This window comes from Gracilinanus agilis, chromosome 1 (genome assembly GCF_016433145.1).
Source record: "Gracilinanus agilis isolate LMUSP501 chromosome 1, AgileGrace, whole genome shotgun sequence".
In the NCBI taxonomy this organism is placed as follows: Eukaryota; Metazoa; Chordata; class Mammalia; order Didelphimorphia; family Didelphidae; genus Gracilinanus; species Gracilinanus agilis.
In genome coordinates, this window is record NC_058130.1 from 455879815 (window position 1) to 455904234 (window position 24420).

Below are 24420 nucleotides of genomic sequence, written 5' to 3' on the forward strand. Positions count from 1 at the left end.
TCTGTATTTTCCTCTATAAAAACAGATGGCATCTCACTTTTTGCTGCCTCAAATAAGAAATCCTAGGGTTGAAAGGAGGTCAGGTAGTCAATATTCTCACTCTTGGGCCAAAATGTATGTAAATTATTGGAATCTTTTCCAGGTAGTTCCACAGAATCATGCCCTCAGCATTCTATTTTGGAAAGGGTTGAAAGGAATAATTTTTTTTTCCTTTTTAAAATCCCACTCAACATTAAAATAAATCAAACTTACCAAAATCCAGTACTGATAGTTGGCTATTTTTGTTTCTTTTGGTTGGTTTTTGTTTAAAGAAAAATGGAAGGCCTAAGGCCTCAGAGAAAACTATTTCCTTTCATTTTTGTTTATTTTGGAAAAGAAGGTAACATGTTAATGAACACTTTAATATTAAATAATGGTAAGCTCAAACATTTCTCTAAAAATTGGGAACCGTTACATATTGAATTTCATACTAGCATGTTTATTTCAATTTATTTCAAATGTGGGGAGAACAAATGTGATATTTTGGCATACATTTTTTTTAAAAGAAAAAAAAATCTTTGAATTATAAATAGATGGATTCCAGAAATTCTTCTTTTTATCTCCAAAGTAATTAGAAGTCAGCATGTCACTATTGCTCCTTGACATGAAGTTAGTGTCTTTTTTCTGTCCTCTTTATCTCTGAATCATGTATTACCTTCTCAACAGAGGGCACTGTATACCACTTTAAAAGATAAGAGTTTCAATAGGCACTTTAGTGGAATTAAGAAAAAAATCTACCACTCTTCCACCATGATGCCAGAAAGCTATCTTCTTTCTAGGTTGTCACATCATTTAATTGTAGGTAATAAGCCTGAGCTTGTCTCAGTGTTTTCAAAGTACAAAACAAAACCCAAAAGAAAAGGAAAAAAAAAGAGAGGGAAAAGGACATAATATAGGTTTGATCTTCTGTTTGCAGAATCAACCCAAATTGACAATATGATAAATATAACTTGCTGGAAACCAAGTAATCAAAGTAATCTTGTCCTATAAAGTTTGGGTGTGTGTCTGTTCCCCACCCTCCCACCCCCACGTGTTGTTCTTTTAAATCTCTCCTCTTTTTCAGGGTTAACTTTGTCTAGGTGACTTTGTCAGAGTTATAACTTTCTTCCTCTCCAAACATGTCTGCCAAGACTTTAAAGCGTGGTCCCCAGTCAGTCAGGTAGTCGTAATCCTGGTCCGCTTCTGTAGTGCGGGAGTCTATGGAGCTGAGGGACTCTGCTACAGATCCATTGCCTTCATAGGCATATGTTGCCAATGAATCATAAGGAGGTGCCGTGGGGTCTCCATCATTTTCCTGTAGCCTTTGATTAATGAAATCTCTGATGTCTGTGTTATCTTCCACTGGTGGTCTCTGACGAGGTAAACAGAGAGTGTCTGGTTTTATATCCCTGCGTATTTTGTTGTCTTCAATCACTTTTGGATTTCTCAGGGCACCGATGTCGAAAGCCTGAGTGTCCTCCTCCCCGCCTCCTTCATCATCATAATGGATAACATTGTCTCTGATGTCTTCTTTAGAGGTCATCAGAGTGTCTTTTTTCTTCTGCCTTCGCAGGGCGACGTACAGTACAACAATGGCTGAAACGAGACAAGAATTACAGTTGGAAACTGAAAAGAAAGTTCGGCACCTGGCTGATATGTCACTACGATCCTTCGAGGCCAGGTGAAAGCCAATGAAATCCAGTTTCTTTAAAAGATTCACTGCTATACTTCAAAGTCAAGTCTCTGTCAACTATTTGTTTTTCTTTTAATCATATACTGAGTTCTCATTTCCTATGAATACCTTGCATCAATGACCCTAACTTGCAATCCCTTAATATGCTAATATTTATCAGAGGCATTAAATGTTGTGGTTTAAGATTTCAGTAAAGATTTTGTGATGAATTTTTTAAATGATATAAATACTTGATTATTAATTCAGCTCCGCATCTAAAATTGAAGAGCTAGAAGAGATAATGAGCATTTTAGTTTAGACTGCTCAGATAATTTTCACCCAAGCACACAGTAATGTTTCTAAGAGTAACGCAGTTTACCAAAGGATGAGGCAATACTAAATATGCACACACTTTCTAAAGGGGAAATTTGAGCGAGATGTGTGCCAGTAGGGAGGGAAGGAAGAGTTTGGGAAAGGGTGGTGATCATCTGATTCTCCAGGGGAATTTTAATGAAATTAAAGAATATTAGGTCAATTAATCAGAGGTGTTCTGTTAAGGTTTAACTACCCACTCTCTAGAAAAAAGATACATATACATATATACATATGTAATATACTTTAAAATTAATCTTTATTATTAAGATTTTCTCTATCATTTTCTTAAGTTCTGATAAAAAGCAAAGCAATAAACTAAGCTCTGATTTGTAGGATTTGTTGATTTCAAGGCTCATACTGAAAATTTAACAATCAGTTCTCATAATTAAGTTCTTTCTGGTTCCAGCATATCCCTGGAAGAGAGAACATAAGATAAAAAGAAGTATCCCTTTTATCAGTCTTTGAGTGACTTTTTTCAAAAGAAATGTTCAGGGGGCAGCTGGGTAGCTCAGTGGAGTGAGAGTCAGGCCTAGAGACAGGAGGTCCTAGGTTCAAACCCGGCCTCAGCCACTTCCCAGCTGTGTGACCCTGGGCAAGTCACTTGACCCCCATTGCCTACCCTTACCACTCTTCCACCTATGAGACAATACACCAAAAGTACAAGGGTTTAAAAAAAAAAAAAAAAAGAAATGTTCAGTTAAATGGATTTGCCTTTGGATATACACTAAATTTCAAAACCTCTAAAAATGGACAGTCAAGTATAAAGTAAGCAATGGAGAAAGAGGAAAGCTCCTGAGTTTACTCTTCTTTTCCCCTGCATTTTGTAGAAAGAGAAAGAAGGAAGATCAGGAGGAGAGAAGGCAAATCCCAGTTGAGACCTCTCCTGTCATTAGGTTTTTTATGAGAGCCCAGAGCAGTAATTTAGACCAGGATTTCATACAAACCCAACAGAGGCTATGGCCAAGTATGAGATAAACTCATGGTGAGCTTAGCAGACCGACTATAAAAACAGAGACAGAGAGGAACAGTTTAAGGAAAACTGCCTGTAGTGGAATAAGGACCAGTACTAGAGTTTGAGGTTTGGGGTTCAGATTCTACTTCTGATTCTGATGTAATCTTTGCCAAGTCACTTAGATTTCTCAGTTTCCTTCTAGTTCCATGACACAAACTGATATGATCTGAGTATAAAGAGACATTAGTAGGAGACATGGATCTAAATGGTAAGAGAGATATATGTTACCATTGCTATTTATTCCTTATATCTTTGCCTCTCTGGTTATAAATTTTAATAGTGGTTACTTTTCCCATTAGGACCTGTGACTATATGGGAAGGTGAGTCCCAGGTTCATGGGGAAGATGTTTTGTTGATATTTTTGTGACTATTACATTTCAGTAAATGCCTTGGCTTCAAGTTTATTGTTTTCTAATTGCACCAAAGATAAAAAGATTGGTGAGGGCTTGGGACATATAGTATTTGGAACATAGATTTCCAGAGTACTTTGTATCTTCAGTAGTCATCTTTTTAGTGCTACCTTTCATCTTGCATTCATAGAATTTGAGAAAGGAAAACCACAGATTCAAGTTGATGTAGGCATCTTCACTCCAATATTTTTCTGTGATCCTCACCATTTCCATGTTTAGACTCAGCTGATATATTGCCCTAACGTTTAACTATTCATTTTCAGAAAGCTCAAAATCCAAGGGACAAAATTAGGTGGCTCAGTGGATAGCCAGCAAGTCTGGAGATGGGTGATCCCAGTTTCAAATGTGACCTCAAGACAATTCCTGGCTCTGTGACACTGGGCAAGTCACGCCTGTTGTGAGGAAGATTAGTTAGTAAGCCCTGACTACTCTTCTGCCTTGGAACCAATACTTAATATGGATTCTAAGATCTAAAGTAAGGGTTTTAAAAAAAGACACAGAAATGTGCTAGAAATAGCAAGGAAAAAAGAAACTTATTGTATTTTCTAAGAGGCAGAAGGAAATGGTAATCTGTAAGAGGTAAGTTTTTTCTCTCTAACTGGCTCTCTTCTTGACTAAATTCAATTAAAATATTTTCAGTCTCCTAAGACCCAAAAGCAAATCCATTGACTCAGTCAATATCATCTGAATGTGACCCTTTCAAATGCAAATATTTCACTTAAAAATCTACCATTCCTAAAAGGTTCAATGTCTTCCACCTAACTCTTACATTATGGAATTTCATTCATATTCCAGGGACTCAATTTATCATTAGATCCCTGACTAGTCATTACCTTTGCCTAGCCTGGAAATTTCATCCACCTTGATAGGGAAATGTTTGGTTCTGTTTGATTTTTGATCATTTGAAAATTTGGAGCAGAGCCCCACCTAGTGTTAGAATGGTAAATTGAGAAAAGAGTTTTAAACTTGGGACTTCTGGAAACACATCTTATTCCCTAATTAGTTAATTAACAGAATTTTCTAATATTTTAGCCTTATTTCTTGTTTTAATTAAAAAAACAAATGGTTCCTTCAATAAAGAAGGAATACATGTGCCAGACAATGTATTTTCTACCAGTTTTTTTAAAAAGTAGAATTGGAAACATTTACTTTTTTGCATGACCTAAAAATGAGGAGAAAAATAGACTAAGTTTATTCTTACCATTTGGGGGACTTGCTTGAACAAGAATGATGCCTATATATTACAAGTATAAGTGCAAAGGTAGTCATGAAGTTTTGCTGAAGTTAGACTGAAAGGGACATATTGGATTTACATAGATTTCATCAAAGCTAAAATGACAATTATTCTTCCTGACAAGGTGCAGAAACCGGTCGCCCTACTTACTCATAACAAGGAAAACAAGCAATTTTAAGACTTTTGTTAAATTGAAGTGGAGTAAAGGGACTATCCCTTAAATTTGGAGGATTGTCTATATTGTTTTTACTCTGGCATATCCCAATTTCTTCTATAGAAGACTTTTTTATATTGTTGGAATTCAGATTCTAGGCCTCTAGAAGTAAAATCAACCATGGAGAGAGACTTTGTCAATCAGGTAATGAACAAACATATGAAAAGAAGTATTACATCCTATAAGCAATAAGGACAAAAGTTTCTGAAACCAATTAAAATTCAATGTCAAAAAACTTAATAGAAAATAATTATTCTAAGCCTTTTTTTTTCCCTCTGAGTCTTCTGGATTGCTGTGATTCAGAATTTAGAGCAGTGCCTGGCATGCAGTAGGCACTTTATAAATACTTATTATATCACTTGTCTTATTTATGTTGGGGAGGGATGGCAAATGCATGAGCAATTGCTCCTGGCTCACAGTTCAAAATGATCAGATAATCTGGAAAGACCTTTACCCACAGTCTTTTCTCCTCTTTCTGTTTACTTTCACTGGGAATTAAGATTTAAGAAATTTTCTAGAAGAGATATAAGGTCAAATATTACTTGTTTTCATCGCATTTAATGCTAAGACCTATAGGACATTGGGTACGTCCCCAATGGAAGACTTATGGAAAGTCAAAGATACAAATTTCCCAGAATATAGGGTCATGAAGGGACCGCAGTCTGCATCAGTGGAGAGAGTACTCACACTTAAAATATTCTGAATCCATCCAAAAAGATATAATAAGGAACTAGACTGAGGATATTCTATGTACGCATGAATGTGTATGATTATAAGAACTTTCATTGTGATTAGGAAAACAAAGCCTTATTGCTCCAGACCACTGAAAGGGCCCTGCATATATTTTAGCAGAGAAAATTTAATGAGAAGAAATCTTAGTGGGCATCTAGTCCAACACTTTCATATTAGGGTGGGCAAAAATAAGAAGGAAGAAATAATTATTAAGTTCCTTTAATATTTTGGGTACTTTGCCACATACACACTTTTAACAAATATTTCATTTGATCCTCACAACAACTCTGTGTGATAAATACTATTATTATCCCCATTTTCCAGGTAAGAAAACAGAGACTATGTGTCACACAAAGGACAAGAGTGATACAGCTAGTATATGTCTGAGTCTGGATTTGATTCTGGTCTTCCTGATTCCAGACCCCGTGTCCTTTTCATTGTGACACTTAATATCTTGACCAAGATCCCACAGATATTAAGTAGCATAGGCTGGGACTTGAACCCAAATATTCTGACTCCTAGTCCAGAATTATTTTCTCTACACCATCCTATCCCAGAATCCTTTTTTATCCTTTGCTGGTCAGTTTAAACTTGAACTTCATGCCTTTTTATATCTTTATAATATAGGAAGAAGTAATAGTATTTAGAATTTAATGAACTCTAAGAAAACACAAAGCAACTTACAGGTTGAAATGGCCAAGAAGAGGGAGCTGGGGAGAGAGAAATGGAGTGAGACAGGCACAGATTCAGAAGCATGAGAAAAAAGTGTGAAATTATCCTACCTAAAAGAATAACGATACAAAGTAAGATTGCAATCAAGGCTCCAGTGCTGAGTCCTACAGGTAGAAAAATTGCCTCCACATTGCAAGACAGGATGGTACCATCAGAGTCACATCTACAAACTCGAATAGTCATTGTGTTTGTGCTGCTCTGGACAGGGTAACTGCTGTCCTCGATCACAACTGGGAGAAAATAAAACTCTTGTTGCCTGCGGCTGTATCCATTTCTTCTAGTTTCAATTCCAGCTGTGTTGTCTACAAAACATGACATTTGTGACACAATGGTTACTGTAGACTCCTCTTAATACAGTAATGTTAGTACCTGTTAAACAAGAACAATTTGATCTTAAGCCAGTGGATTTTTTTTATTTTTATTTTTGCAGTTTTCTAAAAATTTTGTTCTGTCCTTACAAATGTTGTTAAATTCAAATCATTAGTAAACTATTATTTTTTTGGGGGAAGCCTTTTTATTTTTGTCTACTAATCCCTTTTGGTAAGATAGCTCAAATTTCAGAGTAGAAAAGAAAATAGAAGGAAAATATTTTCTTTATTAAATGAGAAATGAATTATAGTGAGGTATTCCTTTTTTGACTTTTCTTGTCAAAATCTCAAAAGGAGAATAGCTTTTTTATCCTACAAAAAAGCAGGTTAAAAATAAAGTGTAAATTTCCAAAAAGTATTTTTACTGTGAACTGATTATTAAATATGTAACAAGAATCTACTTAGGACTTCAGATTGATACTTAATGTGATCCATGGTCCCTAAAATATCACTCCTTCACTTTTTCCCAGTAGGGACCAAGTGCCATTATTTTTTCTCAAGAAACTTGGTATTTTCACTATTGTGATTCAACAAGGTATGAACTTTAGAAAGGAGAGGAATAAAGTAACTTGTGCCTTGCTTGCTATAATGGCCCTCAATATATATATATATATATACACATATATGTATAAAAATAATTATCATAAAATATAATATTTATTATCATTTAACATAAATTATATCATTAAATAAAATTGGAAAGAAAGGGCCTTAGAGACATCCTTTCCAATCCCTTCATTTCCCCATTTCTCTGATGAGCAAACTGAGGCCTTAAGAGAGAAGAAATTACTTGCCCGAGATAAGGCAAAAAATTAGTTTAGAGGAATTGTGACCAAAAACCCGGTGATCCAGTGAAGTGCTTTTTCCATGATACAATGCCGACTTTCTTTAAATTAGTTTTTACATATATAAAAAATAGAAAGTTACCAAAATTATTCCTATAATTTAAGTCATAATATTTTGATTTAATCATATAAGAAATTCTGGCCAAGGGATTATTTTTATTTTATTTGCTAAATAATTTTCTCTACCTTACTACATGTGTTGGAATAACTTTGACTTTTATCTGTTTCTTTTTGGCTTCAATGGTTTTAAGAACTTCAGTGTTGTTATGAGAGATCTTGGATTATATTCCTCTAAGTATGCATAACATTAGCATCGATGTTAGAAGCAAAGTGATTTGGACAAACTGACATGTTTATGAAACTTTACCATGAAATAAATGACATGGCAGAAGAATTTCTTATACCCGTTGTATAACATGTATAAAAGATGTTTCAATCAAGCAACTGAGTGAATTAATTATTTAGCTATTGATAAATTTTTGTACAGCTATCTATCTATAAACATATATTTTATATATACTTATATATAACATGCATGAATGTATGTTTATATATCTATGTATATATTTGCATATATACACACATGATATATTTTATTAATTAAAATTATAAATCATCTAATATATGCAAGATATTAAACTAAAATCTGTGAGAGAGAAAAATAAGGAAGACATAATCTCCACCATATATTTACAAATATATAAAATTATAATTATTACCACAGAACAGAATGAGTTCCATTCAAATAGATTTATGGATAATTACTCCTCAATAAAGGAACTCATAGTAGAAAAAGATCATGGTGACCTGGGAAATTATTATTACCACTGTAATTTTTCCAGTACTAATATACCTTCTTTTTCTGCTACAAAGGTCAAGTGATAAGAAATAGTCTGTTATTATTTAAACTAATTACAAACAATATAGCTCTATGAAAGAAAATACCTTGAAGAGTTTGTTTAGAATAAAGGAAAATAAGTCACAATGCCTTAAAATGAAGATTATTCTAGCATCATATTATGAAAAAAATTTTCTAGTTTTCTAAATAAAGTTAATCTTTAATTGTAAACCAAAGTTCTTAGAAAATTTCCAAAAAACCCTCATCCCTTAAAAAGAACAGTAAAATACAATAACAGAATGGAACCAAGATCATGGAGTAGCAGTGAGCAGTACAGTGAGCTCCTCTTCGCAACTCCTCCATTCAGTTCTAGAAAAGAAACCAGACCAAATCTTTTTGGCAAAAACCCAAGAAAATGTTGCATTGACTCATTTTTTTCCACCCTAAATCAGGATAGAGTGTCAGCCACAAAGAGGTGAGTGAACACTGGGGATAGGTGGAGAATTCCATAATCCCAGGAGAAGTTGTAGACCAAAGCAAGTGGAGGTCTCATACAGAACAATGTAAGACAGAAGAATAAATACCAAACTATAAGTTTGTCATTCTACTCAGTTATAGGTCACAGACACCGGCTCTGTTATTCAGTGGTACCTAAACCCAGAACTGGCCTTCTAGGGAAGTGGGGTGCAGTTGGTCCTAAGCTAAGAGGAGAATGCTCAAAAGCAAACAGTAGCAGGGTTACTGATCCCAGGAGCAGAGTGAAGCCTCAGTTCCAACTTCTAGTCTGATCTAAAGCCTCAAGAATAACAATCAGGGTAGGAATTCCAGACCCAAAAGAGTGCTATCAGTTCTATGTCTCAGAACCAGAAGACCTTTGGAATTGGCTGACTAGGACTGATTCAAATAGTAGTCAAAGAGTGATTCACTCATACCTAGATCAGGAACAGCCAAGACTCAGACAAGGAGCAGCAATCAGATTTTTCCCTAGATCAGACCACTTTGGGAACACTCAAAGCTTGCAAATCTATAGTTTGAGGTTACTTCGAGATTCTATAAGAGTCAATGTACCAAAAAGGGAGTTAAAGAATCAGCTCAAACCCTGCCTCCTAAAGAAGGTCAGAGAAGGAATCTAATATCAAGTCTAAAGAAGAAAACAAGCTGCAAGAATAAGCAAACAGAAAAAGAATGGCATCAATAAAAGCTATTATGGTGTCAGGGAAACTCAAGACACAAACATAGAAGAGAATAATTCCAAAACATCTTCAAGCAAAGCCTCAAAGAAAAACAAACTTGGGGAAAACATACAACTAAAATTTCTGGAAAATATGAGGCAAATGTGTTTTATTTTTAACAGTTTTTTAAATTTATATAATTAAATGAGAGAACTAATGAAAAAATTGGAAAGAAATAAGACCCATGAAAGAAATATTAGGAAAGTTAGCAGTTTATCCCAAAGAGGTATAAAATGTTGTCCAAGAAACAAACTCCTTGAAAAACAGGATGGACCAAATGGAAATCAATGTTCCCATAAGACAATAAGAAATATTAAAAGAAAGGCAAGACTGAAAAATAGAAGAGAATGTAAGTTATTTCATAACAAAAACTACTACCTTAGAAAATAGATAAAAAATTATAAGAATTTTTGCACTATATAAATGCTAAGACCAATTAAAATCTAGACATTATATTTCAAGTAATCTTAAAAGAAAACTGCATGATCTCTTAGAGCAAGTAGGGGAAAATGAAAATAAAAAGAATCTATTAATCACCTCCTAAAAGAAACCCTAAAAAGAGATCTTAGAGGAACATCATAATCAAAATTCAGAGCTGCCAGGTTAAAGAAAATTCTCTTAAATAATGCAGATCTGCACCTAATTTTAGAAAATTACACAGCACAACTGAGAGATTAATTGATTTATCTAGAATCACATAGCCAATATATGTTATAAACTGGAGACCAGATCTTCTTGACTCTTATATTTTTCTCTCCATTGTACCACTGTCTTTCATTGTATGCTTATGTGAGGAAAGTATGTCGAAGGCAGCTAAATGGTACAATGGACTAGAGTACCAAACTGTAATCAGGAAGACTCATCTCTCCAAATTCAAATCTGACTGCAGACACTTATTAGCTCTGTATCCTGGACAAGTCACTTAATTCTGTTTTCTCTATTCCTCATCTATAAAATGTTCTGTAGAAGGAAATAGGAAACTATTTCAATATCTTTGACTAGAAAACCTCAAGTAAGGTCACAAAAGAGTCAGATACAATTGAAATGATCCCAAAATAGCACATGTCCAAGGAACTACTTTTCATTTGCTTTCCAAAAAAGCCATTAAATTTCTTGATTCATCAGAGGACTATGCCTAACTATTTCTCTGGATTCTGGTATTATTCATTGAATGTTTTGTATTGAATCTGGACCTTTTTTTTCCATTCCAGCATTAGTGAATTTTCACATCTTATAAACTTTGTTAACAGTTTTATGAAATGCACTAAACTCTGTTACTTTATGTAGCTACGCGAAAAAGGTCACATTTAGGTGGTTAAGCTTACTTCTGTAGTCACGGACTGTAAAATTGGGTTTGATGGCAGCCTCAGGTGATAATCTGAAGGAGAATTGTTGCCCAGCAGGTGAAAGATCTCGGTCCGCAGCACTGATGATCTGAATTACCTGAAACAATGTTGAAATTAAAAATGAAGGCAGTCAGCCTTTTCAAAAGAACTTTCTTCTCAAAATTTTAATGAGCTTGTTTAATGGAACTTTGCAAACCAGTTTTTTACATTCAATTTTCATAGCCCAATATCTAAAGAGTTATATATAGTAAATAGCTGACACACTGACAGAATAGGAAGTAATTCCTATGAGAATTGTATTCATTTCATTTCGGTTCAGTTCAAAATAAAACATTTATTTAAAAACCTATTATAAGGCACTATGCTAGGCACCAGAGACACAGACATAAAATAAATTAGTTCTTGCCCTTAAGGAGCTTGCAAACATAAAACTTAAGAGCTTAGAATTTTTTATTAAAAATGAGAATGATAGTTCTAAAAGAGCATTTAATATTCTACTTTATGTTAAATAAAAGAAATATTCTCATCTCCTTCAAATCAATACAAAAGTGTATTAGGAAAAATCTAAGAAATTTTTTCTATTTTCAGTTTTATTAAATATCTTTTAGTAGATTTGTCATTGTTAATTCTAAGTCTATTCAACAATTTTCACTAATTCCCTGGTTTAGAAATGATTAGATACATGAAAAGAAGAACTAGAACTGGCATAAGATTTCAATGAGATATCCATAAGAGTAGTAAAGATGGCATTAAAAAGGAAAATGATAAATGCTTGAGTGGCAACAGGAAAACTGGTGAATATTGATATATTATTGCTAGTCCTATTAATGAGATCACAATCATTCTGGTGAGAAAGTTTGAAGTATACACAAAAATTTACTAAATTTTGCCTGCTCTTTGATTCAGTTTTCTAATACTTATAGCCAAAACAGACCAAAGAAAGAAGAAAAGGTTAATTTATATTACTTTTATTATTAGGTTATATATCCACTCTTTTTATTATGGCAAAAAAGCAAAGTAAAATTATTTATAACCAGGAATGGCTGAATAAGTCTTATTATATTGGAGAAGTACAGTGCTTTAAGAAATGAAGAAACAGGAGGTAGCTGGGGAGCTGAGGAGCTCAGTGGATTGAAAGTCAGGCCTAGAGTCGGGAGGTCCTAGGTTCAGATCTGGCCTCAGACATTTCCTATCTGTGTGACCCTGGGCAAGTCACTTAACTTACATTGCCTAGCCCTTACTGCTCTCCTGTCTTGGAACCAATACACAAATTCTAAGATGGAGGGTAAGGGTTCAAAAAAAGAAATAAAGAAACAGGCAATTTCAAAAAAAGATGAAAAGATTTAGAGAAGTAGATATATGAAGTTTAAAAGCTAAGTGAGCAGAAATAGATCCTATCGTATCAGTATTGTTATAAAAATGAATAATTTTGGGTAATTTTATAAACTGATGAAGAATAAAATGGAAATTGGAAACAAAAATTCCATATAAACAAGTGATTTTGAAAACTATAAATGCTACAATGATCATTTGTGATTCCAGAGGACTGAGGGCAAACACATTATCCAATATAGGAAGATGTTGGTTTTAAGGTGAAAGAATGAAACATCTACTTTTTTTTTGTATACAGACACTGTGTGCATGTGTTTTATTGGAGTATTCATTTGTGTTGCAAAAAATAATGCTCCTCTTCCCACTGTAGTGGTCCAGATGGTAGGAGACCATATAGATTTGCTAATTTTTAATAGAAATTTCAGAATGTCCTATGAATATGAAATATTATAAGAACTTTCAAATGAGGTCACTGTATTATTAGATTGCTTTAACTTTTATTTTGTTATAGGAGACTTCTCACGAAGTAAAAGCAATCTGTAAATGTTTGTAAAGAAGAAATAACACATTAATAAAACTGAATGTGCAAATATAGAAAAATATTTTAATTTTTAAAATACTTAAATAAGATGGTCAGACCTATTTTCCACCATATATAGGTTTCCCAGAATGATAAGCCTTTTGAGACTCTGTAAGAGCCTTTATTTTGTTTCCCTGAGCAGAGGAGCCTTATTTAGTAATGCTCAGTGAGGAAAGAACTCCTCATACTCACAATCTACAGGGAATGTCCCTGGTAATAAGACCAGAAAGCAAGAGCTCTTTAGATCAATAGTTTCAGAACAAACGCAATGGTCACCTCCAACTGTGTGTTCATGGAAGCAATTGTTGCTACACATATATGTTTCAATGGGAAAGGAAATGACTATGAAAGAGTGACTGAGAGAGAGGTTCTAGGGGTCCAGACTATTCTCCCTCACATCCAAACTGAAGGGATCTATCAGGGAAGGAATAAAGAAAATATGCCAGTCCTTTGTGCCTAGAGAAAGAACACTGTAAAGTAAGAAGTGCAAATTGAGCTCATCTATTAATAGATTCTACTACTACCAATGCCTTACTGTCAGGTCACTAGAGAAGTAATGAGTGCACTAAGTTCCCCCTTAATCCAAAACTGGTCCCATTTAGTGCCCTAAAGGGGTCCTTAGTGGATTAAAAATGAATATACTTTGCTAAAGTCTTAAAAAAGACTGATTTTTTTCACTGTGCCTATCTAACAGAAAACACTCAAGTAATAATAATATTACTATGGCTGTTTTGGTTACCTCAGAAATTAGATCACATTGGGAAAGGTGACAGATTTTGAGACAAAATATTAATACATTCACACTTTTTCTATGAAAAAGCATTATACCATATAATTTGTCACATTATGTATATATATATATATAAATATAACCGCTCACTGGAAAAAATCCAAATCATTTGGTGCAACATAAAAATATTTACTACCTATAGTTAGTCAATAAATAAAAGGATTTGAATAATAGGGCATTTATCCAAGTGTTTGTCCATTAATATTGAAAAACTATAGATTTGGGGAAGTAGAAATTTCCCCAAAATTCTTATTATATTTTTTCTTTAAGGAAAAATATGACTCTTTAAATTTATATTATTCTTATAAAGGATATTTTATTTATGATTAATAAGTTAATTATAATATATATAGCTGCAATAAAAATGATAACAATTTATTAATTTCAAGATAGAATTTTTTAAACAAGAACTTCTAAAAAGAGCATTATAGGCATAAACTCAAACTCTAAGCATTTTCTTATCAACATTCTAAAACACAAGATAAAGCAATTCAAAACAATGTAATTAATTTTCAATGAAAACATACTTAATACACAAGCATAAATATGCACAGATCTTATGACTAACACCCATTCTGATGATGTGCAAAAACCCCCACCAAACTATACATTTCCTTTAGAATATCTATGCTACTTGCTTAACCTGAGGTCAGAATAAAGCAAACCACTGAACCTATTATTCCAAAAGGGAGGGGAGGAGTCTTTTTGTCTCAATAACCTCAATATTTTGTACAAAGTGTAGCATTCAAGATGTTTCTCTATAGAACCCCCAGTGAAAATAGAACCACTTTCCCAATAAATCATCATGAACCATTTTTAATGCACCGCTTAAAAGATGATTATAGCACAAGCCCTTTATGGTCCCCCAAGACAGGCAGAGAGTATATTCTGAGAAATATTAGATGGCTTTTCATTGCTGATAGGATGTTTTTTGTTGAGACAATGTATATTAGAGCAGATTCATGTATCTCCATTATACTCATGCTGTGAAGATCAAATGAGATAAGATAGGTGGAATATTTTTGTCACACTTAAAATATCATACATATATATAGAGGAGGAGGATGACTATGGTGAGGAAGATTTCAATGATATATTTCTGCCCAATAGCTTCCCTTCCTAATCCATAGATCCCTTTAAGCATTCCCTTGAGGAGAAAAGCTTACGAAGCCATTTTAACTGATTCAAAGAATTAAATGTCAGTATTGGTAGCATACCTGTCCTGGTTTAGCATTTTCACAGACTGCTGTCTCATATGGTACTGAAATTTCTGGAGGAAATTCATTCACATCCAGTACATTGATAAGGACATTGACTTTGCTGGCTAATGATGGGTTGCCTGTTGGAAAAAAAAGAGAAAAGGGGCGGGGAGAATGACAAGAGTTGGTGAGGCATTATTGTATTGCAAATGTTATTCACATGTCAGACTTCATTGAAATGCCACAAATCCTACAAGATAATATAAAGTAACTCAAAAGAAAACAGTGAAGTATCATTAAAATAAAATAAATGCCAATGTGCAAAAAGATAAGGTAGCATAGTGAAAGAACATTGAACTGGGTGTTCTAATACAGTGTATTGCTGATCGAGATATTTAATTTTTTAAACCTCAGTTTATTTATCTGTAAGTAAGGGATTAGAATTAGGTCATGTCTTCATAGATTTGGTGCTATAAGGGACCTTTGAGGACACAGAAGTTAACTGACTCAATTTATAGATGAGAAAATGGTAGCCAAGAGATATTATCTGCCAGAGCCAGATTGCATTTTAATCCCATATTGCCAGTTGCCTATTCTACATTTCAAACCACGTGTCTAGAATATGCCTCAAATTTAACATGTTTAAAGAAAAAATTCATTATCTTTTCTGACAAGTCCTTCTCTTTCCCAAATTCCCCTACTTCTGTTCAAGGCACCACCATTCTTTTAGACTTGCAGGTTTATAACTTTGATATTATTCTGGATTATTCAATTTTCTTCACTCAATACATCCAATAAGTTGCCAAATATTTCCTTTCTGCTTTCACATATTTTTCATATCTGTTCTCTTCTTCTTTACTCACACAGTTGCCACCTTAGGTCAGCCCTTACCACCTCTACCTCATGCCTATATTATTGCAATATCCTCCTAATAATCCCTCACTCAAATTTCTTCCCATTTCAGTACACATTTTATACTATTGCTAGAGTATTTCTCTTTAAGTACAAATTGGGCTGTAATAATTATATGTCCATATAGATAACATATATTAACCTGCTTAGCTTTCAATGACTTTCAAAGCCTTGCTCTGCCTGACATATCTTTCTGGCCTCTTTAGTAGCCTTCCACATCCTGTAAACCCAGTCAAACTAGCTCCCACTATGTTCCTCTCCAATGATACTCTATTCCCAATCTCCATCCCTTTGCACCGACTGTATCCATACCTGGAATGCACTTTCTTCCCTGTTAGAATCCCTCTTTTCTTTGGAGATACGACATAATCACCATCTTCTGCTTGAAGCTTTTATTGATCTCTTTAATTGCTAGTGCCCCTCTCCCAAACTGTCTTGTATTTCACTACTTTGTAGTTGTTGATATTTCTTATTTTTATATTTTTTCTGCATTCTCAAACTCACACACATATTTTATGTATATATTATTATTATTTTCCTCTCTCCTATTGGAATAAAAGCTCTGTGTGAATAGGCTTTTTTCATTAATTATAATAGTATACCCAGAGCCTAAAATAGAGCCTAGAACATAACTAGGTCATTAATAAATGCTAATTGTTTGACCAGGGTTACAAAGCTAGTAAGTGTCTGTAGTGAAATTTGAACTCAGGTCTCCAGTTCCAGGGTTCTGTCTATTATATTACACTGCCTCTTTCAGTTGAATCTCTATGGGCTCTTCTAGGTCTAAAATTCTAGAAAAGTTTTGTTTTTTCTTACCTATAATAAATTTTTTGTATTTCATGTATTTCAGCAATTTTAAAGCTAAAATAACTCCATGTTTTTAGCATATTTGAATTACCCCCCAAATAACCCTGGTCTCCAAAATAAAGATATTTGGGGTTTTTTAATAGCTATCTTTATTTTAAGTAGTCTGAAGCACATATGTGCATTCCACATAAGAAACTGCTGCTGGGCATAAAGCCAAGAAAAATTGTCTCATAATCAGTGACTTTAGGACTGTCAGGGGTTTATACAGGTTAACTTCTCTGTTATCTTCCTATGTAATTAGCATCAAGTAACCTTCTGTCCAGTGGTGTACCACCCTGGAAGGCATTTTCTGGGTGAGCTATTGGGCAAACATACTTTTTTATACATTGATGTTATGGGAAGGGAATAGTTTTATTTGTTTGTTATACATAGAAACCCTACCTAGTGGTTTAGCATCAGGAAAATTGGCCCAAGTCAGTTTTGTGAAGGCCATTTAACCTTGCTTTTGGCACTAGTCCCTTGATTGCTATCAGTGCAAGAGACAGATAAAGATCAAAGATCTGTGCATTCAGGGTCTCCTAACAAAGCCAAAAAGAGAATGTCTCTTGTTGAACCCTCATCAGCTGGTAAATCTGAGCCCTCCAAAGAAATACATTTTGTGCTTTCCGAGTACGAAGGAAAAGGAAATGACAGCAATTATCCGGTTCCATGTAAAGACAATTGATGCAGAGCAAAAAAAAAACGTGTATATGAGTGAATGCATTACGTATGTGTGTATATATATATATATATATGTGAGTATCTATGTATCTGTGTTTGCATGTATGTGTATGTACATTTGAATTTCTCTTTGACTCAAATCTGCCAGCCTGCATTCTTTAGCTGGATAATTTTAAAACCAAGCTTCATTTTGTACATATAGATCAAGTCACAGATACAACCGAACATAAATGGGGATTCCTCTTGGGAAACAAATACCATTTTGGGGAAGTTAGAATGAAGGGAATCAAAAATTTTTAATAAAATATTTTTGTGAGATAATTGCCCAATCTTCTCCCTGAAAGTTTGAATTTTTGAAAAACAGTCTATCTCTCAAGCTATCTATCTATGGTTGGCAGCTCCTAAAGGGAAACTTGGCCAGTTTTAATTCTTATTCTGCCTGCAGAACAATTATATTAATGTATATGTTTGTATATGTGTATATATGGATATATACTTTTGGTATATATGTGTGTATGATATAAATACATTTGTGTAAATATATCTATTGACTCTGACTACCAGTGTAACAATGAACAAGTCCTCTCTCTCATATACCAAATACTAGAGTAAATTAGATACTCCCTATAATCTTTTAGACAGTCTCTATTTTATAATATTGATAATCTCTTGTAGCTCTGTGGGTGCCTTTATGAAAGAAACTGTCTAAGCATGTGTGTGTGTGTGTGTGTGTGTGTGTGTGTGTGTGTGTATAAAAGAATACTGTAATGAACAATGAAATACAGCTAGAGAAAGAGAGAAGAACTGGGTTCTAGAGTTAATTTAGCTCTAGTTCTCACCTCTTTAAGATATGATACCTAGACCACGTTCATTGATTTCGACAGTCACATCCAATCGAATCTAGTGCACCTTTAAAAGAATTTATTAAATTCCTACCATATGTGCAAGGTACTGCAATTGATGCTAGAAATTTAAAAAAATTTAAAAAGTCTCTGTCTTCAAAGAGCATATATTCTTTTAGGCAATGGGATACAACTTGAAAAACTTATTGAATATATGCAAGATGATTTGAGAAGGAATAAAAAGAGAACACTAACAACTCAGATAATCAAGAAAGACTTCTCAAAGAAAGTGACCCATATAATCAGTCTTTAAGGTAGTTATATATATTTTCTAGATAATCAGCACCATAGGTTTATCATAAATCCTAGCACATAGTAAACACTATGTAAATTTTAGTTATTATTATTATTAATTTTCTCATTTTATTATTTTCCTAATGGGTAGAAGAGTTATTGTAGAAACTGTGGGATTCTGTGGAAATAAATATATGCTCATAGTAAACATTGCTATTCATAGATAGTTAAATGGGAAATACATGTTCAACTTAAGGTACTTGTTTCTAGGATGTTCCAGTTGGAATTTGGTAATGATGTAGGGGGAAAAGGAGGAAAAGGTGGGGAAAAGAAGGGAAGGAAGGTGGGTGTGGGGGCAGTCCCTTTCCCCCTTTTTGGTAGGGAAATTGATCAGGGTTTTTTTTGTAGATAGGCTAGGGAGCAGGTTAAATCAGGCTAGACTCTAGGAAAAGTTAGGTAGGCTTATTTAGGGTTAGGAAGGGAAAGTTTAGGAAAGCCAGGGAAAGTTAGATATCCAGCTGCTAGGCAAGGAGTTAAGCTCTCCACCTAGGTTAAGGAAAAAAGGCACCCAAATCCACGCTTCTCTCCTCTTTTATTCTCCTTCTAATACCTCCCACAAAGGAAGTGGAATGTGTCAGAGGAAGTTGCAGTAGAGAGTCCTGGGAGATGGAGTCTCTCAGGGCTTAGGTCCACTTCAAAACGCATAGTAGCTATATCCTTAGAACCATACTGGTATCAATTACTACACTCTGTACTTCCTTCTCTCCTAGCATTATAAACTTTTTGCCCCCACTCATAATTCAACTGTGCACTACTCTCAATTTATCCTTTAAATTCTCAACCTTATTCTATATAATCATCAGTTATATTCCCTTTCATTTAATTGAAGAATAAAATTATGAGATCTACTTGTATAGCATTGTGCAGTTCTCTTCTTGAGTACATATGTAGTAAAATATCTGGGTTCACCCAGAAAAATGCAGAACATTTAGATAATCCTTCAAAAATTCTAACAAGTGTGAGGGGTCAGTCCTTTCAGAACCCTTTGCAAAGGCACAAAGAAGAAATGTGGATTGCTGAGTCTGGGGAATGGCAAGTACACTGGTCTGGCTGGAAAAAAGCATGAAGAAAAAGAACACAAAATAAGCTTGGAGAGGTAGGCTAGAGCCAGATTGTAAAGGGCTTTAAAAGATAAGCTTAGGGGTTTGTATTTTATCTTACAGGGAATAGGGAACCACTGAAGGTTGTGAATAGAGTAGTCAAATGTGTGCTTTAGAAAGATTATCTTGTCAGCTGCATGAGAAATAAATTATTGAAAGGAGAGACTAGAAGCTAGAAGTCCAGTTATAGGCTGATGAAATTACCTAGATAAAATGTGATGGGATCCCAATTTGAATGCTCATTATGCCATTGGAGAAAGAGGAACAAATGTAAGAGCTGTGCCAATACAATACTTGTCAAATGATTGAACATGATCAGGGTAAGGTGAGGAGAGTGGAGGAAGAAGGAATAATGACTCCAATGTTACAACCCTGGGTGAGTGGAAGCAGAGTGATGCTCTCAATGACATAGAGATATTTGGAGGGAGTTTGGTTCTAGAGGGAAAGATAATGAGTTCTGTTTAGAATATGTCAAGTTTGGTATGCCAACAAGATATCCAGCTAGAGATTCTTGCAGGCAGCTGGGGAAGTAGTATTAGAATTTAGGAGTCGAATTACGAGGATATATAGGTCTGTGAATCATTTGCATCATTGCCAAGAGAGAAATTTCAAGATAGATAATGTCTCAACTAACGACATAACTTCATATTTCAAAAGATCCATAGTTTCATAAGAATGGATACTTCTTCCATTAATACAAGACATATCCTCTCTAAAATTTATTAAAACATATATAACTGCAATTATTTTAAATGTCATCAAGTAGTGATGGCAATTAGTGATGAACCCCTAAGGAATTAGCTTAACTGATCTCTGTGTGACAGAATGGACAGAAAGTCCATTGCTGAATCCATACTTAAACACTTTATAGCTTGAGATATGAGGGTGTCTTCAAACATAGGGATATATAAGTTAGTATCAGCATTGTTATCTTAATATTAAGTTATATATAAATATATATGCATATATATATTTGGTGCTCAGTTTTTTAAACTGCCTTGTTTATGATTGAACAACTATTAGAATGGGGAAAAAATTGGGGGTCGATTGCCTGAATTCTAACTCTGAAAATTTAGAGAAATGTCTTCAATATTGAAAATGCTGAGCCTGAACTAGAATACTACAAGTAGAAGGAATAAATAATTGATTATGCTTGTGCTCTTTAAATCAGATCTTTTAGATTACAAGTTAAGTGGAACAAGGTATAATAATAGCATAGTCATTTCTATAGCTGCATGATCTGTTATTTGACTGAGCAGTCTTTTAAAAATGATTTTTAAATGATTTAAAATGATCTTTTAAAAATGATTTAAATTATTCATTGATATCTACATTTGGGTGCATATTATATATTCTTAGATATTTCACTTGCATAGTTGTTGTCCTAATAAGGAAAAAAGTTAATGTGGTCCATGAAGATGTGGTCTTGAATCACCATCAGCCACAATTTTTGGCTGGATTAGAAAGATATGAGAATTATCATTATAGATTTTAAATAGAAGCCACAGGGAAATTTTAAAAAGCAATCTCAATTGGGGGGAAAGGCAGCGGCAGAGCAGATACAGAGATGATACCCAGAAAATCTCTGTGGACTTCTGGTCATTTAGATTTGATCCACTTCAAAGGTACTTCTAGAGCTATCAAGGACCAAATTAGTTCCTTGTATGTATTTAACATTATATTAAATTGATTTTAAAATAGTTTGCAACTAAGAACGAAGAATGTTATATGGATGGGGAGGAAATTCTTTCATTTAAACCTACAACTGAGGAATTGGGTAAACAGGCTGTTAGAGATCAAGTACTTGCCTTTTGTCATTAGTAATCATTATTTTGGTCTGACACAACATTTATATTCATTACTCCTCATAATTTAATTTGTCAGTACCTGTTTCTTTATTGGGACAATAGGTTATCAATACTTCAAGACCTGTTTATTATATTAAGGGAAAAAAACTAAAAGTCATTATACAATATATTTATGAGAAGACAATATGAGCATGGCCAAAAGAGGGTAATTCTTTCTCAGAGACCTAATTTTAGGCTGGTGTATAATATCACTAGACCTGACCCTTTAGTTATGGTTTATAAAGTAGTTTGTTTTTTTATCTAATCTGACTCACACAATAACCTTGTGAGGTATATGCTATCATTATGCCCATTTATAGCTGAAGAAATTGAGGCTAGGAAAGATCACTTGGCTAGCAAAGTACCATGTATCTAAAAAATCTAAGATAGGTTGAAAAACCAGGTTTTTAAAAATTCAGTGCTTTATGTACTATGCCATACCCCACACTTAACTTGGAGTTTACATATAGACAAAACCATCTTCAATGCCCAATTCTAATGTCTCATCAACGTACAGCTGTGAATGTGAGGCCTCAAAATCTGTAGTACACACATGAGGTTGGACTTTCAGGGTTCTAAGGTTTCTTCCATGACTAAATCTATGAGATATAACTTTGTTGGGTCAAAAGGGAAGGACACAGTTTTAGAAAATTAAACTTTTGTTGTATTTTATCTTATCATCAAACTACTGGATCATTCCTAATTTTCTATAGATATGCTCCAATCTCCCATTCTTAAAAACAAATAAATGACAAAACAACAATAAAGGCATAACATCTCCCTGTGATCTTCTTATATACTTATTACATTGTCTTCTTTGTTTTTTTCACTTCCTCACTGGGGAAGAATAAGATGAAAGGGATAACTCAGAGTTAGTCATTTTTAGATCAAGTCTCTTAAGGGTGGGGGGGAGAGATTTAAGGCTCTGGGACACCTCATTGATATTGCTGACTAGACATTCAATATTGAATGGAGAAAGTTAGTACAAGTGTGATAGGCTGGGAGAACAGAGAGGGGTTGTGGCACAAGTAGACCCTATAAATATGGATTATAATTTCATAAGCAATAGAGTAGGTCAGGTGAAATAAAGAAATAAGTGAATGTAAATAAACAAAGGAGGTAAAGGGTAGATCGTATCCTATGAAGAACCCACATTATTTTCCATCAAAATATCACATTATAAGAAGATTACAGCTGACAAACCTCATAGTTGGAAGGCATTGTGAATTATCACTACTATTTAGGAGGACATTTGCATTTCAGTGTATCTGCTTTCACACTCATGGAATCATCAATAATCTCTGAATCCACATTCACATTTTTTAAGCCTTTACCTCATATTCTTAGAATCAATACTATATATTGGTTCTAAAGCAGAAGAGCAGTAAGGGCTAATTTAAGAGACTTGCCCAAGGTCACACAGTTGGGAAGTGTCTGAGGTCTGATTTGAGCCCAGGACCTCCTGTCTCTAGGCCTGGCTCTCCATCCACTATGCCTGCTGCCCACTCCCCCACATTCCCTTTTGAGGAAGGAACAGGATTCTGCCATAGATATTGCCATTCCTCCCTCATGTTGTTCAGGGTTTTAAGTTCAACATTAAAGGGAAAAAAAGATGTTTTTATATCTATATTGTCTAAGAAGATATTTCCATGCCACCAACTAACAGGCAGTACAACAGTTCATTCATTTCTTTGGAAAACTATTAGAAAAGTCCCAAATTACAGGAATAATCCCTTTAATCTTTACTTCACAATATGCCAAAACAATAGACTATATTCTTAATATTGTGGAGGAGAGGGCTGCGAAGATGCATTTTTAACTCTAGTCTATTGGCTCAAATAAAGCAGAGAAGACATAAATTTAATGTCCTGTTAAATGTGAAGCTATGAAGTTTAATGACTCTCTCCCCCAAACTGACTTGAGCATATGTTCAAATCCAGCACTGATACTAAATCTACATTTCATTTAATCAGATAATAAAGTTTACAAAATTATATAGAACATAATCTGCTTGCAGGCAAGTACCATGTCTTATAACTTTGGATTTCCATAGGGACTAAACACATGTTAGACATATTATAGGTATGTCATAAAACCCTTTTCATTTTACACATTACTTTTAGCTAGTTATTTAACAAATGAACAACATTAGTGATATGGTGATCTACATAAGACTACATTAATATTTCATTAGATGGCCATCACTGCATAGGCAGTACAAATAGCAAGCCCTCCTAATTAACTTTAAACAGGTCTCAAGTGCCATCTTCATTATGGACGACACAGGAATTTTTCTTTGTTTTGTTTTGCTTTAAAGGTGTCTTGATCCAAAAATAATATAGAATTGGAAAGACTCTTTGTGTGGACACAGTAAAAATTATTTCTTTCAAAATAGTCCTTTGATGTCTACAGAAACCATTTAATTGTAGTTTCAAGATAGGTAAAGAAGAGTTATTAATACTATATAACAATAACAACAATAATAATATTCCATAAAATTCTGATGAATGAACCAAATTCTCTATTATTCCAGCATAAAATAGACACTGAAGAAATATTTTAATAGTTTGGTTGGGTAGAATTTTGTGTTGATTTAATGAAAAAAATCTTAGAACCATAGAATGTCAGGGGTGAAAAACAAAATAGAATTTTCCTTTATGGCTGACAAATTTTACAGATGAAGAAACTTAGGCACAGGAAACCTAAGTGACTTGTCCAATGCCACACAGATTGTTAGTGACCAAGTTAGGATTTGAACAATAGTATCTTGACTCTCAGTTCAATACATTTTCAAATGAAAATTTAGGGCATGAGTGAGACTCAAAGCTGGTAAAATGACAAGATGTGATTAATTTTTGAAAACAGTTTTATCAGTTTTGTGTTCTCACAGTGGAGGGAGAGGAATTCAC

At 34.0% G+C, this 24420-nt stretch overlaps 1 protein-coding gene across 2 annotated transcripts in view; it reads right to left on the bottom strand.

Moving 5' to 3' along the window:
• Positions 1-1114: 1114 nt before the first annotated feature.
• CDH12 (cadherin 12) overlaps positions 1115-24420 on the bottom strand; it is a 382411-nt gene continuing 359105 nt past the window's right edge. For both annotated transcript variants that reach the window (XM_044657897.1, XM_044657896.1), the window contains 4 exons: positions 14948-15069; positions 11008-11125; positions 6450-6701; positions 1115-1614 (listed from right to left, as the gene is read on the bottom strand). In XM_044657897.1, coding sequence (XP_044513832.1) covers positions 1115-1614; positions 6450-6701; positions 11008-11125; positions 14948-15069 — 992 coding nt within the window. The remainder of the gene's footprint in view (positions 1615-6449; positions 6702-11007; positions 11126-14947; positions 15070-24420) is intronic.